At 47.8% G+C, this 19,053-nt stretch overlaps 1 protein-coding gene across 1 annotated transcript in view; it reads right to left on the minus strand.

Annotated features, from left to right (window-relative positions):
* Positions 1 to 8,562: 8,562 nt before the first annotated feature.
* The window catches only part of PXDC1 (PX domain containing 1), a 28,141-nt gene continuing 17,650 nt past the window's right edge, over positions 8,563 to 19,053 (minus strand). The window contains exons 4-5 of the mRNA XM_046004978.1: positions 13,913 to 14,024; positions 8,563 to 9,792 (exon numbers count right to left, since the gene is read on the minus strand). Coding sequence (XP_045860934.1) covers positions 9,675 to 9,792; positions 13,913 to 14,024 — 230 coding nt within the window. The 3' untranslated portion in view covers positions 8,563 to 9,674. The remainder of the gene's footprint in view (positions 9,793 to 13,912; positions 14,025 to 19,053) is intronic.

Genomic DNA, 19,053 nt, shown 5'->3' on the forward strand with positions numbered 1-19,053 from the left:
CTTTCTGGTTAGGGGCAGGTACAAACCATGCCCCTTGCCCTGACCCCACCCAGACTACTTAAGATCAAGTTGAACCAGATTCCTAGAGAGAATAAATACTCTCCAGGGCACTGTGGGTGTCTGGGGAGAAAGCATGAACCTATTCAGGCCACAATGACATGCTCTCTTGACACGTCACAATTTAGCACCTTCTTGCATGTAAGACATCTTTCTAGGGCTAGAATGATGAGGTGAGCAAGACACACTGGGCCTTTGGTCTCATTTAATCAGATCCAAGGGGCCCTGAAGGAGTTCCTTAGACTTTCAAGGTGCTCAGCTCTTGGATGGATGCCAATCACATAGCAGTGGAGTCTAGTTCTAAAAAAAGCAGTTTCTGGGCCTGTGATGCTAACCCACAAACCCTAGGTCGGAGTGCAGACCAAACTCAACGATAAAGACCACATCCAGTGTGGACACTGAATATCCGCTGAGGCAGATTAAAAGCTCAGACTATTCTGTGAGGTAACTGCTGTCTTGAAGCAAATCAGAGGTTGAAGGAGTCGGGGCGCTGTCTACAACAGTGAAGGAGAACCTTCAAACGACCTACCAGAGAATTGGTCTGTCCATACTTTTTCACTATTCTTGTTCTACTGGGATTATTTTTTCTTCCTTGTCCTTCTTTTCCATCTTACTTATCTCCTCCTTCACCATTTCCTCCTTCATACTACGCTTTGTTCTGTGTTTTCACAGGCTAGCTGCTATCTACCCAGTACTGTGCATCTTACACATCTCTGGACACTCTGCATTGAGCAGAGTGACGTAGTAGATGCTCAACAAACATGACTTCTTGTTCTCCTCTTCCTGCTCCCTGTCAAGGGCTTCCCATGGTTTCCCAGGTCTGGATGTAGGTAACAACAATCATGTCTCATCAACTCTCATGCCTCAGGGGATGGGAAGTCATTGTCACCTGTCTGCCTAAATTCTCAGAGGACTAAATTCATGGATTTTATTGCAGACTTCTCTCTCCAAAACAAGGAAGCTCCTAGACTGACTTAATCAAGTCAATACCACACAGGAAATGAAAAAAATAAATAAATTGGGAGGAGGGTAAGCGTCAATCAAACTATTCTCAATGAGTCAAAATTCCAAGTCACTGGGGGACTTTTAACTCAATCATCCAACCATTCTAGTGCATTTCTGAGAGCTCTCGTTTGGATGTTGCGTGTTTCCATTTAAACACATTATCAGCTGAAATCAGCAAAAGTCAGACACTGCCTGCTGGGTTGCATGGGGTGCCAGATGGGTACCTGGTCATCAAGTTCCTTTTGAGTGAAGAAAAGCAAAGTGTTCAGAAAATAAAAATGTATTTCTGAAACTACAAAAATTAGGGTCCCACTCCCACTAAATCTCTCTTCAGAAGAAATAAACTTCAGAGGGAAAAAGCTCATATTCTAGACTGAAACTGTGGTTCAAACTCAATCAAGGACTTGGAGACCATACCTCATGTGTCTCCCATTCTAGCACATTACCTGGCTTGATCAGTAACAGGGACTAGAGTAACCCCAAATTCTTAAAACAGAGAATTAAAATTGGGCCTTTAAGGGATGTCATGGATACATTGCAGTAATGGCTCCAACTTATTCAAACCTCCTTGCACCCATGTTGTTGGTTGCATCTTCCTACACTGACTCTGGGCTCAAGCCAGTGAACAGGAACGAATGTGGTGGGAACAGACTTGGAAAGTACTTGCACATTGGGGCTTGCTGTCTTTCTGCCCCCAGGATCCTGAGTTCCCATGTGAGAAAACCTAGGTTGACCAGGTGGAGGAGGAGAGAGCATGCTGAGCAGACGCTGAGCCACCCCAGGAGCTCTCCTATACCAGCTCTCCAGCAGAGGACCCAGCCAAGATCGGCCAAGACCAGTCGCAAGCAATAGAACTACCCAGTGAATCCCAGGACATGTTGCTGACCCACAGAACTGGGAGCTAAACTGGGAGCTGTTCAGCCACTAAGTATGGAGCTTGTGTTATGCAGCAAAAGCTGAGTGATACAAAGGCTAATTTCCTTTAAAACCATTTAATTTCATTTAAAAACAAAAGAAACAAAAAACTACATCTCTCACATAAAATAATACTTCTATAGTCAATGAGGCCTTATTCTACAAATACATTCTTATTCATGAGAAATTTTGTGTTCAGATATACCTTTGCTTTTTATGTTGCAATGACAAAATATATGAAGCAATCTCATTTTCCATCAATAGAGACCTAGCCATATTCATATGCATTGTTGGTGGGTATGCAAAGTGGTCTGGCTCCTATGGAAGACAATTTGACAATATCTGCCAAATTGTAGATTAGTGTACCCTATAACACAGATATATATGTTGTTTTCCTATTCTCCACTTTGCATACTATGTATATTTCTCTACATCATGCTTTTTAACTTAAAAGGCTACAATGAGCATCTCTATCTATTCTGAAGAACTTCCTCTTTCTTGGCTGACATCTGCACAACAGTTCATTGTGGGAGTGCTCTAACCAATCCTCTGTAGACAGAAAGCGGCACTGTTTCTGATTTTCTTTGGTTATGACAGACAATATTGCAGAGAATAACCTTTTTACAGTACACATGTAAGTAGGTCTGTAGAGAAATCCTCCAAAGTGAAACAATAGGAAAACAAAATATATAGATACACATATGCTTATATTTGTATAAAAACTCCTGATCTATAGATAAGGAAAAATGAAACTTGGCAAGGGGCTTGGGAGAAATGGCATATGGGGGAGATGGGAAGGAACATTTTTACTGTATATCTTTTTACTCCAATCAGGTTTTTGCTCTCATTATTCCACCAAAACTGCATTTGTCAAGGTCAACAGTAACTTCCCCTATGCTAAAATCCAAAGTTCTTTTCTCTGTCTTCACCATACTTCATTATCAGGAACATCAAACACACTTGATCCTTTTCTGTTCCTGAAATACTGTCTGCTTAGCTTCCAGGACTCCACGTACTCTTGGTTTCTTTCTTACCTCACTGGCCCTTCTCATTCTCCTGGCTTCTCTCTAGATCGCTAGATCTTCTCTCTAGCTATCAGGCACAATCTCCGAGACTCTTTTCTGTCTGTACCGGCTCATGTGATGGTCAAATCCAGTCCCATGGCTTTAAATAGTCCGTCTTTTAATTTGGTAATTCTGAAATCTCCACCATCAGATCTGCTCTCTCTCCTGAACTTCAAACCCAAGTCTTAGTCATTAAATTTAACACATCCAAATCATTTTCTGTTCTTTCTTTCTAAAACCTGCTCTACCTTTGGCATTTCAGTTGCGGAAAATCAAATGATCTGGTTATTTGGGCTCAAAATCTTGCAGTCACCCTTTCCTTTCTTCCTTTCTTCTCTTACCAGTGGCCAACCCAACCACTGCTTCCTACTTCCAATGTTACCACCATGGTCTACCATCATCTCCCCCTGGATTACTACAGCACCTCTTGACTGTCTCTTCACTTCTACTTTGGCCTCTCAGGCCTATTCTCCACCCAACAACCAGAATGACCCTTGTCTACATCATTTCCTATTACTCCTCCATTTGAATTCCCCCAGGGGTTCCATCTCACAGGAAAGCCAGTACCTTACATTGGCCTACCAGGTCCTCACGTCACCCCCAAGATGTCCATATGGCTTAATCCTTCATCTTTGTTCAGATTTCACCCCCGAAGTTTCACCTGCCTGACCACCCTCAACCAGCCTTAAGATCTTCATCTCTGATGATTTTTCTCCATGTCCTCCAGTTTACCATCTCACATTCACTTATTTTGTCTATTGCTTTCTCCCTTCATGAGAAATAAGCTTCTTTGTTCACCGATATATCCCTAGACTCTAGAACAGTGGTACCCAGTGGGCACTCAATAAGTATTTCTTATACAAGTGAGACAACAAATAGTGAGTGGGTGAATGGACTAAAAGTATTTTGAAAGATGTGAATGGTTTACGTATTTACAAAATTAAAAAAGAAACATAAACAGAGAAAGTATCACATGGAAAGAAAAGAAAAAAGAAAAATGTTGCTTAGCTAAATAAATGCATCTAGGTAAAGAGAATGAGGTAACTCTAGGAACCTCCAAACTAATTTATGAAGGAAAAAAGCCAGGTGCATACATTAAAAAAATATACACATTCATATATACTTCTGGAGTGGACCCAAGGAACTGGTTCTAATGTTTGTCCCTAGGGTAGCTAGGGCATGAGAATGAGCTGGAACTTGTTTTTCAAGGAGCATCACTTTGTATTATATTGAATTTTGTACTGTGTGTAAACAATACCTGCCCCCAAACTAAAATCAAATAGTAATAAAAGGTTGTCATTGTGAATTATACTCCAAAATTAACAATTGATTAGAACTAAGACGTGCAAATTCTCCTTAGAAGAATGGATCCCAAGACTTGAGTGTAAGACATGTCTGAATTATTACAGAAATAAGCTTGTTCAGTGCCCACCAGTCACCATCCAGTGGAGAAATCTTGACCTACCCAACCATCTTTGAGTGTTTGGTGCAGTAGGAAACCATAATTGTTCCATCCAAAGGAACATAGAGGATGAAACCTTGTGTGCCCCATCCTCCCACCAGCAAAATCTTCCTGAGAAGTTTCCCTACTGAGCAAGGATGCTGCAGGACCAAGAAGAGGGTCTGTCCTCCCATAACCCTCACCTCAATATTTGAGTTGCATTTGCCTATAGGCAAGGCCATCCTGACTTTGGAGATGTTACTGCTTGGTTTTTCCATTGTTGAGGTCATCTCTATTGTCTCTTCATTCAACACTGGTGTTTCCAATAATCTCATAGCTTGCCCCTGACAAATTTTCACTTGTCCACAGAGAAATGAGAAAAAACACAGAACAGTCACTTTTTAAAAAATCTGTTGACTTTGTGTGGTGTCAAAATGCCTTCCACAGAATTCTAAAGCCCTGGTACCAGTGATATTTCCAGTAGTATTTAATCTAATTAATCTCCTCCCTTTTAATTCCCATATTCATGAACAGGCTTTAGATCGTTATTCAACTTTTCCCACTTGCCAGGAGTGAATGCACTGGCCAGCCATGACTTCTTAGGATTCTGATTTCTGGATCAGTTGTATCTACTGTAAATAAGTAAATAGGCATTTTGGGATTTAGACATCTGTCTCAAGATTGTTTCATGTGGGGCACCTGGGTGGTTCAGTTGGTTAAGCGACTGCCTTCAGCTCAGGACACGATCCTAGAGTCTGGGGATCAAGTCCCGCATCTGGCTCCCTGCTCAGCAGGGAGTCGGCTTCTCCCACTGACCTGTCTCTCCTCTCATGAGCTCTCTCTCTCTCTCAAATAAATAATAAATAAAATCTTTTAAAAAATTAAAAAATAAAACTTAAAAAAAAAAAAAGATTGTTTAATGTGAATTTGCCCACAAAAGAAAAATTTGCTCTCAGGATTCACTATCTTAAGACCAAGAGCAGTCCTTAGTTTCCGGAAAATTCACAACCCTCTGCCAACTCCTACCACCGCGATCTTCACCCCGACCCCAAAACAGACAGGAACAAATAATAGAAATTCTAACATTGCCCAGCAATCTAATAAAGTTAAACATGTTTAAGATACGATACACTGCACACCTGCCAAATCCTTCAGTTGTTCAGACTCTGACTAGAAGTAAAACGTATCATGTTTGAGCAGACCAGAGTTCTGAAGTGCTTCAGGACACATTGTTAACAGCCATGAAGGCTAAGCTATATAGACTTCAGAGGAACTCTTCTGTTGTCTAAAAAATATGTATATTCATGTGTGTTTGGTATTTTCATAAAGAAATATTACAAGTCTGTGCTAGAGACTGATCAGTGTTAGGGAGGAGAGGATGGGGACAGGGATAGGAACAATACTTTCTGTGCAAAACCCTTTAAATCATTTTGAGTTCTGTACCACAGGACTGTATTACCCATTCAAATCAAGAAAAAGTGACATCTGTATCTTTGCAGAGCCTTGTACCTCCTGGAAGTTTCGTGCATGAGGCATCAAGTTATGTCACAATTTTGGTTTCCTCTGTGTCCTCAGCAGGGGATAATATCAGATTCCTTTGGAGACCAAGGATTCATAGGACTCCTAGGGATTAACTTGTGCAATAAGGACATCTTCTAAGTTACTATATTTGATGCTTAGACATCTTGGGGCCTTGCTCGTGATGGAGGCACTGCCCTTCCCAGGATTAGCCAATTCCTAGAACTAGTGAACAATTTGCCTTGAGCCCGCCTTGTATATGCAAACCAACCAGTGCAGAGCCCACAACCCCACTACCTCCTTTATGGGCTCTCATATTTTGGGCCACTGTCCTAATCACCCTAAGGACAGGTGTCAGACACCCAGGGGGGAGCCTCAATGCCCCAAAGCCCACCGAAATTATTCAGCCTGGCCAATCCAGAACCTCCTTTCCCTGCCTTGCCTGTTCTTCTCTGTAGAAAGCACAAAAAAGGCTCTTGCCCACAGCATCACCCCACTTCTCTCTCTGCCTCCTGACCAGCGCTGGTGTTTCCCCATGTGGCCCTGCTGGTTTTGTGTCTCCCTCCTCTTGTGGTCTGTGAGTAATAAACCATCTTCTCAATGGCAGTCCTCTGATCTGTTGGCCTTGCCATGCCCCTATAAACATAAAATCTACATGTGAAAATAGTATGCACATAGAGTGGGAAACTGGTATGCAGAAAGTACTTTAACTCCTCTGGACATGGGTCAGAAATCTCACCTGCAATAAAAATGCTTGTAATTTGACAGAATGCCCTCTTAAACGAAGACCAAGAATGCATTTGATCCTCAGGAGGAGAAAGAGGCCAAGGTTAGGACACATTGCTCAGGGCGCTTTGGCTGCCAGCACCCTGCATATATTTCTATTAATGAATGTTCTATCTTCGAGGATGGTGCGCTTACTAATGAGCCCCCAGTCTGCTCAATTACCAGGTAGCTTGTGCCCGTCTGCTGTCCTGCAGCAAGGACGCGGACCGCCCAGCATGTCAGTTCTGCAGGCTCATCAGAGGGCAGACCCAGACTGTGTCCTCGTGGTGTACCTTCAATCAAATCTCATCCGTGAAATACAGTGTCTATTTACAACACAAAGAGCAGATGATCCCCCTGCCTATAAATAGCGTTTGCTGAAGGTTCCTTTCAAATAGGAAATGCAGGTGACTTTCATTTAATTTGCCAAAAAATTGTCTTAACTGCATATCCCTTTGCAGTGGAGTAAACGAGTTTCTCGACACGATTCGGTAACAAAGGGGAGTGTCCAGGCCACTGCTGCCAAGGGCCTCCTGGTTGCCAGGGCAGCATGAGGGACATGTCACAGAGGAAACAGAGAGGCAGGTTGTTCTAAAGCAGTCTCTGGAGAAATGTGTGGGCAAGAGTGCAACCTTCCCACGTGAACGTGAACTTTTCTGGTGTTGATTCTCTGAACTGACGGTTTAGAAACCGAAACTTCCTCATTCTTCTATTTGGAAAAGTTTCTTGTCACAGGTGTTTTTTGGTAACTCTTCAAAATTGGGATATTTCACATAAAAAGTCAGATTTCCAGCTCCTTTTGAAAACCCGGTAGGCCTGGCCACCTTGAGCCCACCCAACCAGCTGGAATGGTACGCTGAACAGAGTGGTGCTAACTGCTCCCTTTCCACAGTGCACGAGCTCTGTGTTTGCTCCAGTCCCCACCACCCCACGCTGGCCTTCCCACAGGGATGCTGAGCGCTAGTGACCATTTACCACTGCACTTAAAGAAACAGTTACCTGTACTTCAGATTCTTTCAAATGTCAGAACGAGAATGAGCCTACCTTGTGTTTTTCCAGGAAAAAAAAAAAAAAAAAAATGGAAGCCAGAGAATGCTCTGATGTGCTTCCGAGGAAAACAAATATCCAAACACCCGACCTCTAGTTGAGAAGTCTCACGGTGTACTGATTGGAAATAGTGAAGAAGCTTGCAGAGCCAACCTTGGGCCCGAATGGGGAAACACGGTCCACATAAGCAGAGAGAGGAGCTTGGCCAGTGGCTGGGCAGAGAGAGAGCAGCAGCTCTGGGAAATAGGGATCCTGAGGATCAACTGTTGAAACGTAGATGGTGATTAACTAAACGTGGTGATTGATTCTAATCTTAAATGCTAGGTGAGCAGCCCTATCCTTATAAGGAACTGAATTCACCCGCGAGAGAAGAAAGGCAACTCGCTAACCCCCAACAGCCATCCAAGAGCCTTTTTGAAAGCAGGATGCATTCAGCAGAGCACAGCTTGGGAAAGCAGAAGGGAAACGCAGATCCCATGGAAATCCCATGCTAGGCTGTCAGGTCACAGAGGAGGGTTCCTGGGGCTGCCAAGAGGAACATGGAGAAGGGGGGGCAACCCCAGGTCAGAAAAACAAAAATCAAAAAAACACAAGCTGTTCACTTTTCGGTTTAGACAGAGTATTCCCTAGGGTGAGAACAGAACACATTTCCTAAATAACAATGAGACCAGAATGCTTGGGGCCAGCCCTGAAGGGGCCCAGAATAGAAAGAGCCATACCTTTAGACACCACACATCTTAAATCCTGGAGTAGAGTAATACATTTTATTTAATTAAAATAGATTAAAAAACAGACTGTGTAAAAGAATTAGGATTCTCAATAATTTACTATTATTTACATTAGCAAATGTTGGTCGTTAGTAGACACCATGAGGAGATCAGCACACGGAACGCAGACCCGCCTGCCCCCCCTCCCCAGGGGCAAAGGGGGACTCGCTTTCCTGTTGATCCCCCCCCTTGCAGGTGAATATGGCAATGACGTCACTGAAAGCTTGGTAAACAGCAGGAGAGGTGAACCTTCCACGGCCTGGGGTGCTTACAGCACAGCTACCCCACGCTGAAGGGCTTTAGAGACACTGGCAGGCCAGGCAGGAACTCTGTTCTCTGGAGGGGAATCAGTACTTCTCAGTCCTCGCTCACGGGGACTTGATGGGCAGTGATTTCCCCATCTCTATACAGTGATTTCCCCACCTCTGTAGCCAACACTCACCATTCCCAAAAGAAGCTTCTATAAGGAGCCCCGTTGACTGACACCAGACCTACAGTTTCCACAATGAAGATGAAAAAGGAAAATGAAGGCCACACCTCCTGGTTCCCAGGGAAATCCTGGATTACCGAACACTCCCAGCCCGTGTTGTCCAGACTGTGGCGACTCCTCACCACCTCACAGGCCATGTTGTGTTCCTGTCATGTGAGGGAATGGTGGGGAGCAAGCGATGGCCAGGCGGCCATGGGGAGCACTGCACCTGTGCCCAGGATGCAGTCACAGCGAAACGAGGAAACTGCCAGGCCCTGCATGTCCGCCCTGGCGTCCACATGTCCTGCAGGCACTTGTGGCTCTCCCACACCCAGATGGAGAGCGAGTCCCAGGCAGGCGGAGACAGGCTGGTGGTGTTGAGCAGAGAAGCAGCAGGCTGCGCGGGGCTCCGAGGACCTGGCTCCTGCTTGCGGGAGACCTTGGGGATGCCTGGGGATGGCCCTCACTCTGGAAAGCCCCACTGCACCATGGGCTAGGACACCCAGGCCTCCCGGGCACTGTCACTATAGAGACACCCCCTGACCCAGGCCTGGCGCAGCACTGGGGCCCCAGCAGCAGGGACAGAATCCAGTCAAGGGTGGGGGGAGGTGGGCCTCACCAGAGACTCAGTCCAAAATGTCCGTCTCGAAGGGGACCAGGTGGTAATAGGACAGGTTGGTGACATAAGCTGCTGGGTCATCACCATCTTCCAGCTCTGAGGTAAATTCACCACCATTCTCAAACCTGAAAAGGAAAGTTCAGAGGTAAGGGCTGGGGCTGGTTCACTGACCCCCACCCCCATGCCCACTGAAGTGGAGAAAGAAAGGGCAGAAGGTCATTGGCAGGAGGGTGCTTAGGGGTCAATACCAAACACCAGGGAAGGGCTTTCCCTAAGGCTCCTCATGAGGCATGGGCTCATCGGACCAGGGGGCACGGCCTTCTCAATGCAGGTTAGGAAGAGTGACCAGGACCATGGTGACAAATTAATGAGGCGCAATGGACCCTTCTCTAAAGTCCCTGACAGCTCGGGGGGTCACGGCTTAGACACTGCTATCCGCATTCATGAACCAATGTTTACTGAGACATTCATTCATTCACTCATTCACAGAGGGATTCTTTTTCTCTGTCCAGGGTTCGCTCTGTGTCAGGCTCTGGGGACGTGGCAGGATGCAAGGCAGGGAGCCAATCTGTGGGAACGGGAGCCCACCCCGTGCGGGGCCCCACAGTCAAACAGCACAGCTGAGTGGGAAAAGCCACTGTGGTCACAAGCTCACAACCTAACCACATCTGAGCGACATGGTGCTGCTGGACTTAGGGGCGCGAGATCAGCGGTCCAGAGGGGATCTGGGTGGGGGGCAGGGGGAGGTCATGGAGGGAGGGCTCCTTCTAGAGGGGCGGTGTATTCAGTGTGGGGGTTTACATAGGGGGAGGGCAGGCAGGAAGAGCAGGGGACGAATATGTACTCCGCACATAAGGTGACTAATGCCTTCCGGATACGGATTCCCCCATGAATTGAAACCATTTCCACTCCCGTCTAACCCAGACAAGGCCTCCTAAGCAAGGGGGGAGGCAGGGGGAGAACAACCTCCAGATTATTAAAACAGAGAAACATCTCCCTGAAGGACAGTCTCGCCAGAAAAGGAGGGACACAGAGATGCTGCTTGTGCTTTCTCCATTTTCCTCAACAAAGAGGGGGCAGGGCAGAGGTGGGCGGAGGCGCGCTCCCTCCCTGCTCTCCCAGGGCTCTCCCAGGAGCAAGCCCCCTGCGGAAGGAACCCACAGCGCACAGTGTGTCCCTGCGCTGATTCCTGGCACTGGGAGGCCTCACTAGCCAGTGCCCTTGCAGGAGCTCCACTCTACCTGAAAGGGTTGGGCGTGACCGGGAAGAACGTGAACCGAGCACAGGACACGGGAGCCGCATAGCGGGCAGTGAAAAGGCCCAGCCCCTGCCCCCAGAGCGCCCCTTCCAACATCCTCCTGATTCAGAGTGGGGCTTCCTCTCAGTCTAAGCTTTAAGTTAAAAGTGGAGGGGGAGGCTTTGAATCAGTGAGAAAAGGCCTCCGCCTCCCCAGTGAAGGGTGTGGTGTGGCGATGCGCGGGGCCTCTCCGCATCCGCTGCAGGGGCAGGGCAGGGCTCAGGGCCGGCTCCTCCTCCCCGCACTGCCTGCCTGGATAGCTTGAGGCTGCCCAGAAAGACATGGAGGCTCCGACACAAGTGTGCGCAGCCTCTGGGACGGCAAGTCTCATGGAGGTAAGACCTGCTCCCTGACTTTTTTCCAGGATGTGGTCTCTTCCCGGAAACCAACAGTGGGATGAATTAAAAGACGACTCTTGGATGCAGGGAAAGGCTCAGCCTGGGGAGGAACAGGGCCAGTTTCCTATACCTCTGGCTCTCATCACATGACTCTAGAAACCCAGGGAGGGAGGGGAAGCTGGGACGCTGGGGAAAATGAGTCACCAGCCTGAGTCCAGTGGCCTCATCATCCCCAGTGACCCTCAGCAGGCCTGGCAAATACCTCTGCTCCTAACCTGTGAGGACAGAATGGGGGGCTTGCCTCAGCCCTGGGTGGATTTCCAGGAGCCCCGCAACCACTTCACCCAACCAGGATGACCACCAGAGGTCCCGCTAGCCTGCTGACTCACACCCCTGTTCCCTGAGCGCAGTGGGGTCGCGCCTGGGTTCTGGAACCTTCCTGCCCCAGAAGCATGGAGACTGCCCTCTTGGCATCACGGCACAAGTTCTAATGGTAGGCTTGACAGCATTGAATTCACAGTGTTGGGGCCAAACGGTCACCCTCGGATACCACGGAGGACAGCTGTAGCAGGGAGGCAAAGCCTTGTTCTCCAACGACATCCATCTGTGACCTCGTGTCCCCATCGTCAACCCCCTTCACCTGCCTGACAGCCCTGTGGAGTGTTAGAACAGATTGCTCCTGAGAGACAGCCAGTGGCCGACTGTCAGCTTAGCGCACTGCCCTACATCAGACACCCAGAGAAAACCCTGGCAAGCCCGCCTCAGGAATTCCCTCTAAATGCTCCCCTGAGCCACTCGGAAGCAGACGTTTCTTTGTTAAGCCTTTCTGGGATCACCGAGGCTTTTCTTGCTTGGTTTCCTGCCAGCCAGGCATCCTGGAGCCCAGGGGCCCATGCTAAGGGCGTGTCATCCCTGTCCGTGCAAAGCTATGGGGTCACATTACCACCCTTGCTTTCTCCCTGTGAGCTTCTCTCCTTGGCAAAACGATTCATGGTTCAACTTGCTTGTCCAATCTCGCCGAGTGCGGGTTGGCCTCTTAGGACTCCTGACATCAGAGAAGGTCTCCCAGGGGGAAACTGTGCTGCCAGAGCTGGGCCCCTACTACTGATGAAGGAGGGTCTCCACCTGTCCCTCGTCCACCAAGACAGCCCCTCCGCAGAAGCTCCTCCCACGATGCTCCGGGGCCTCTCTTTCCGGTCACCCACTACGTATACAGCAATCTCGTACCCCCTCGGTGCCAGCCCTGTGTGATCATGGAGGACCCCCGGCTCACTAACGAATGAGCTGTAGACACACACGGTGGGTACGAAGCCACGTGGTGTCACAGCAAGGCATGCAAAGGGACAAGGACCTCTCAGGGAAGGGCCACCCCTGGCAGCCTTACCAGCATATCCTCTTACACAAGCATTTCAGGACATCTCCATGGTGAGGGAAACTTCTGCCATTGACTCAAGAGACATCTTTGAAACTGAGAAAGTGGGAGCTGCAGGCCCGAGCCGGTTCCGTGGGCCTGATGTGGCTCCCACTGTGTTCGGTCACAGAGCAAGGCTCCATCACAGAAGGCTTCGGCCACCTGCAGCAGGAGCTCAGGGACACCCGGGGGTCGTGCTCTGCTCTGCTGTTGGCTGGCTGGGTGGGTATCAGCACAGAGTCTGTCCTAGTGCGTGTTTACTGGCAGCTCAGTGGGTGAGGCCGGATATGAGACTCCAAGGCCCCCGATCCTGGGGTGTGCTGCTCATGGGCCCCCAGGGAGACCCTGAGCACCCAGCATGGCCTGCGGGGGCTCCTGGGCCAGGGGGTTCCCATTTACCACCTGAGATCTTTACAATGACCCCGGGAGAGCCTCAGGGGCCCCACTCAGAGGAGAAGAGAAGCCAGGAGAGGTTAAATAACTTCCTGAGGCTCACATAACCAGCAGGAGCCATGGGATTGGCCTGTACAGTCAACAGAAGCCAAGCTGTGATGTCCCCTCAAGCTGCTCCTGAAGCCTCCCAAGGACGTGACCCGGAAGTGCACTAGGGATAAAGGAGGCTGTGCCTCACGGGGACCCCAGGTGTCGGACTTTCTCAGTGCACTCATCACGGTTAAACGTTCTGTTATTAGAGAAGGAGGGACAGGGAAGGCTGTGGTGTCTTTGGTGTCCTGCCTTCACTAATCAGACACATCCTCCTTCCCCTCAGAGCAGGCCCAGCCACGCCAGGTTTCAGCCTGTGAGCTCTGTGGAGGCCACCTCAAAGTCTGGAGAATCTCCAGCCCTGTGATGTGACACCATGCAGGTGACTCTTCTCCCCATCCCAGAAGACCAGGCCCTTGGAGTGGGGAGGCTTATGGCCACCCTAGTTCCTCAGGGCCCAGCACAGACCAGACTCTGAAGTCCGGCCACTTCTCCTTGATGCCCCCTTTCAGCCAGCCCCTTGGTCAAAGGAACTTTGTTCCTGCAAACACTTCAAATAAGTGTCCAAATGTAGGCAGGATGGCTCAGTATCTCCGGCCACATCTGCTTCCTCTAGAGCTCTGTATGGGCCGTGAACTCCGGCCTCTGGCACCAGCTGACAGGCTGACAGGTCAGGGATCGCTTCTATAAAACTATATTCAAATCAGTCTACTTACAAGTGGTCTGTCGGATCCACACCCAGGTGCTGGTCTTTTCCGTTTGGTATACTGTGGTCAATAACAATGGTTTCTGTATTTGCTAAGCAAAATCCATTGGACCTCATGATTTCTGAAAAATGAAAGCAATGAAGTAAATATGCAGGACGGACCAGATTTTGAAGTTTTGGGCTTATACCAATCTCTCTACTTCCCCCTCCATCTACTGCCCTAAATTCTCCCCCACACTCCAAGGGAATGCTCTACACTCCAGAGGCCCATTCTGGAGTCCTGCCAACAGATTCAGAAGCCAATGCCAACCTCCACAGAAACCACATCTGAGGACCCTGTATAAGCCAAGAGGCTCCAGGAAGACGCTCTGAATTTTACCAGCACCCTCCCAAAAGCCCTCCTCATTGTACGTGAGTACTGAGCTCACATCTATCGCCTTGGGTTTGGGTCTGGGTCCATCACACATTGCCGCCATGAGGCTTTGCACAGGAACCCGGTGTTCCCTGTGCCTGAGATGCGGATGACACTGTCCACTGCCCTGGGACGCTGTGAGGATCAGTTGAGATCAGTACGCATTTTACAATAAATGGGCAACTTCACCGCATTTTACACTAAATGGGCAACTTCACCTTTTTACTTTATATCATTCTGTAAACAAATGGATTTTTTTTTTTTTTTTACCTGTATGCACACATTTTGGTAGTTAAAAAGGCAAACAAAGTAGTCTACGTTGGCCTTAGGCAGTGAGCTTCTGAGGATGGAAGTCTAGTATTTACTCCACACTGGGAGAGGAGAGGACAGGCATGCCTGATGTATGGCAGGGGACACAGCCCTGGACTGGGAGCCCGGACACCAGAGGTCCACGGTCTTGGGACTCCGCATCCTCAACTGGGTAATTTCAGCATAGTAGTGGATGGTCTCCAAGGATCCCTTCAACTCTAAACTCTCATAAGTTACGGAATTCCATCACGCCATCTCATCCATTTAAGTATAAGGAGTCAGTATGTCTTGACTGACTTCTCCTATCTGGTGTAGCTTTTATTTACATTTTCCCAGGGAATGTGTTTCTGTAAAATGCTCCAAGAATTGATCTGGTGGCCATTACTAGTTCTCCTCAGTGTTGGAGTTCTCCAGCCCTCGGGAAGCTGCCCCTCACCTTAGCTCTTAGGGAAGTGCCACGTTCACCGCCCTTGTCTGTCCTCTCAAATCAGGTCCAATCCTTACCTCATCTTAAAAAAAAAAAAAAAATCAACTCTGAATTTCTGGGGCATTCTCAAATCCAAAGGATTATCATCTTCCCATTCAGAGCCGCACACACAGAAACACACAACTTGAAATAGCTCTCTTCTCCTACTGGCCCAGCACAGGTAACAAAAACATCCCTCACCTGTCCACAGTCTCCCTAGGCACCTGTCACAACTGTTTGGGAGATTGTTTTCTTTTAATTTTTCCTTTATCTCATCATAATTTAGATTTTTTTTATTCCCATGCATGGATTTTCTTTTCTCATAAGTATAATTGTAATTTTTTTATGTATTTTTACTCTTTCCAGATATCTGGTTCTCAGTTCTTTGACTTTCTTTCCATGTGAAGAGAATTAGGGAAACTACACAAAAACGAACAAAGAAAAAGAGAAGGTTTCCTCCTCAGCCCCACAGGAATAAAACGATGCTTCATCAGTCAGATTTGCCAAGTAATTGCTACCATCTCCACTTGACTTTCTGCAGAAGTGACAGCTCATGGTTCTTTGGTCTTTTGAAATACCAGTCCCGTCAGTAACACTCTGGGTGACATCAGCGCATTACTCTTCCCTGCCCACCCCACCCCTCCAGGTTGAAGCCCACCCGCCCTCCCTGCGCAAGGACAAGCTTGCAGAGCCTGAAGTCATGAGAAGGAGCACCAAGACCTGATGAAAAGTCAGTGCTTGGAACCTCCGGGATCAACGACATTTCTACAGGCAGGAAGATGTTTACCCTAGTCTGAGTGAACAGACTCTGAAGATGACTACATTGTAACAAGAAAGATTAAGATGCCCTCGCCTCTCCAATCAAAACATACAGCAGCACAGAACCCTCTCTTTATTGCTTTTTACTAACTCTGACTCAAATATGTCTGTCTCAGAAGCACATCCAACCTCAGCCAGCTCACAGCCTCCAGCCCTTTCCGCCACCCCTTGGCTAAGGGAGTTTGGAGGGGGAAAATCCTACAAGGGAAAACAAATGTCCGTGCAACAAAACATTTCTGACAGTGAAGAAGAGTTACCTCACAGAGGAACTTGAGAACTTCCTCATCTCTCTTAAATGTGAAATTTGGATCTCTAAGAAATGGAATCCTTACCAGCCCCCCAAAACAGATTTGTAACAAATCACTCCCTAACTCCCCCTGCAAAGAAACCTCTGTACACAGTCATGGGGTTAATGGTGTGTGCAAGGCAAGCTATGAACTCCAGTTCTGCTACTTATGCATGGGGAGCAGGTTACTGCTTGCTCACTTTCTTCATCTATAAAATGGGCATACCCATCCCCAAAGCACAGGTGTAAATGAAATGAGATGGTATTTGTAAAGAATCTAACAAATATTGCGGGCCGGGCAAATGGTAGTGATGACTGTCATTACTGCTAATGTCTTCATAGCTGTTGTGTCATGCAATTAAACAGAACCAGAGAAAAGGTTAGGATTACAGAACAGCGCTCCCATCTGAAGCCTATCTCCAAACACACATAGAAGATGAATGTCTTAGAAGTCGGCTTAGTCCCGACAGCAAAACCCACTGGCCGGCATCATTACTTTCATCCCATATGTGACTGATTCCATGAAACAGTTCCCTTTCAAGCTACTTTTCTGCATTCATTTTTTTTCCACATGAAGAGTTCTGCTTTGCCATTTCTTACCTTCTATCTTTTGAGCTAATTTTAAATTATAGAAAAGTTACAGAAACAGCATAGCATTCTCACGTAGCCCTCACCAGTTTCTCCTGATGTTAACGTTTCCCGTAGCTATGGTGCAATGATCAAAGCTGGTGGACTTAACCAGACGCCTCCCTTACTGGAGTGTACAGCCTTTTCCACCAATGTCCCTTTCTTCTGTTACAGATCCAGCCTTGGATCCTTTGTTGGGGATCCTTGCTTTGCTGTGTCCTTGTTTTGTGCAGCCTCTGAAGGTTCCTCTGTCTCTCCTCATCTCCTATGAAACTAACACTTTGGGAGGGGCTGGTGAATTATTTTATCCACCGTCCCTCAATTTGGTGCTTTTGAGCTCTGACTGACGTGGAGTATTCCCAGCAGGAATCCTGTAGAGTGACCCCGTGCTCCCCTCTCCCTGCCACATCCTATTAGGGGGTGTGATGTCAACAGGCCTTGCTCCTGGGCTGTCCATCAGCATCACTTGCATAAGAAGTTTCTGCCAGGTTCACTCTTTCTCTTTGCAGTGAATAAATATCTTGGGGCAATGCATTGATACTGTGCAGAATCTGTTTCTCTCCAGCTTTTTCCCATTCCTCTTAGCACTTGCCGGTGGACCTTTCCTGCAACAATTACAGTTGGCCTCGAACAACACAGGTTTGAACTGCCTAGGTCCACTGTGTGTGTGTGTGTGTGTGTGTGTGTGTGTGTGTGTGTGTGTGTTTTAAGTACACTACAGTACCATAAGTGTATTTTCTCTTCTTTAGGTTTTCTTAATAACATCTTCTTTTCTCTAGCTTACTTGTCTAAGAATATTTAATACATATAACATACAAAGTATGTATTAATCAACTGTTAATATTATCAGCAAGGCTTGCGGTCAACAGTTTTGGGGGAATCAAAGTTATACATGAATTTTCAACTGTGCAGGGGGTCAGAGTCCCTAACTCCTGTGCTTTTCAGGGGTCAACTGTATGACTGTGGTGTGTACTGGGTCATGATTTTTCTATTTTTTTAGCTGTTGCCATGCTCTCCTCTGCCCCATAGGCCATCCTTCCTTCAGTTCAGTAATTCCTACGTTCTTCTTTTAATGCAGCCATTAGCTCAGTTCCGAAAGCATTCACAGTGTAGCTTCCCTCCATCCAAATCCTCCCTCCCATTGTATTTTCAGTGTAGTCCAGCAATCAAAATCCAAAGCATGGCCTTTTTATTAATTCGCCAACTGGATGAACCTTGTACGGTAAAAATTAAGGTTGAGATGGTACAGCTGCCTGGTTAATGAAATATGAAATTAGAATTCATTTCCAACCCACCCCTCGCCCCCAAACCTGAATAATTATATTTTTGTGGCTTACATAGATTAGTCCAAGTAGGCAAATCACAGTGGGGCTTTAGGCTTCCTGCTAAGCACGGATACAGCCACCATGAAGAAAACTTTATTTAAGTTTTTCTGATTCCATAAACATTTAGAGTCACACGGGAGGAAGAATGTTTAAAGCTGTACTCGCCCAAAGCATCCCGGCGGAGGTCACAGGGTCTCCCACGGCCTTGCAGCGGCCCCAGGATGTGGCTAGCGCCTGGCGCCATCTAGCGCAGCCCCGGCGCTCAGCAGTCTCCGCGGCTGCGCACTCTGAGCCCCTGTGCAAGGCTGGAGGTAACTAAAAGCCCCCAGGGAAGCCTATAGGTCAGCGCCTGTCGCCCATGCTGCCACCTCCCTACGTGCCACATCAACAGTAGCAGAAGGCATTAAGAAATCGGAGAGGAAAGGAGGAGGAAGGGTGGGGTGAGCTGCAGCAGGCAGAGACATTTTCAGGAGCGAGTGGAATTTAGCAGGACAGGATGGACGGGCGGGGTTTGTGGGAACAGAGGGAAGATGCGAGCCCACAGCACAGCAGAGCCCCACCAAGGCGAGGCTGAGGGTCTGTCTGGAGCAAAGGGTTCTATGGTGACAGCATCAAAAATCTAGTGTGAACCAGACTCTGGCCTGCTGGAATGACTAGGGCACTTGACCTTTAACATGAGTGTAAGGTTGTGAGAAAATGAATGAGCCCAGGAAGTCAGAGGTCCAGGATGACCAACCTCAGTATTCAGGGTCTGTCCTGGGGCAGGGGGGAGGCTGAGAGAGATAGAGATAGAGAGAGAGAGAGAAACCTGTGGATATTCCTGGGGTGGGGAGGGGGGGTCATGCTTCCCAGAGTCTGAAGCTTCAAGTCGGGGGGAACTCGAATCCACAAACACCCACATAGGAGA

Source organism: Meles meles, chromosome 5 (assembly GCF_922984935.1).
Source record: "Meles meles chromosome 5, mMelMel3.1 paternal haplotype, whole genome shotgun sequence".
Classification (NCBI taxonomy): domain Eukaryota; kingdom Metazoa; phylum Chordata; class Mammalia; order Carnivora; family Mustelidae; genus Meles; species Meles meles.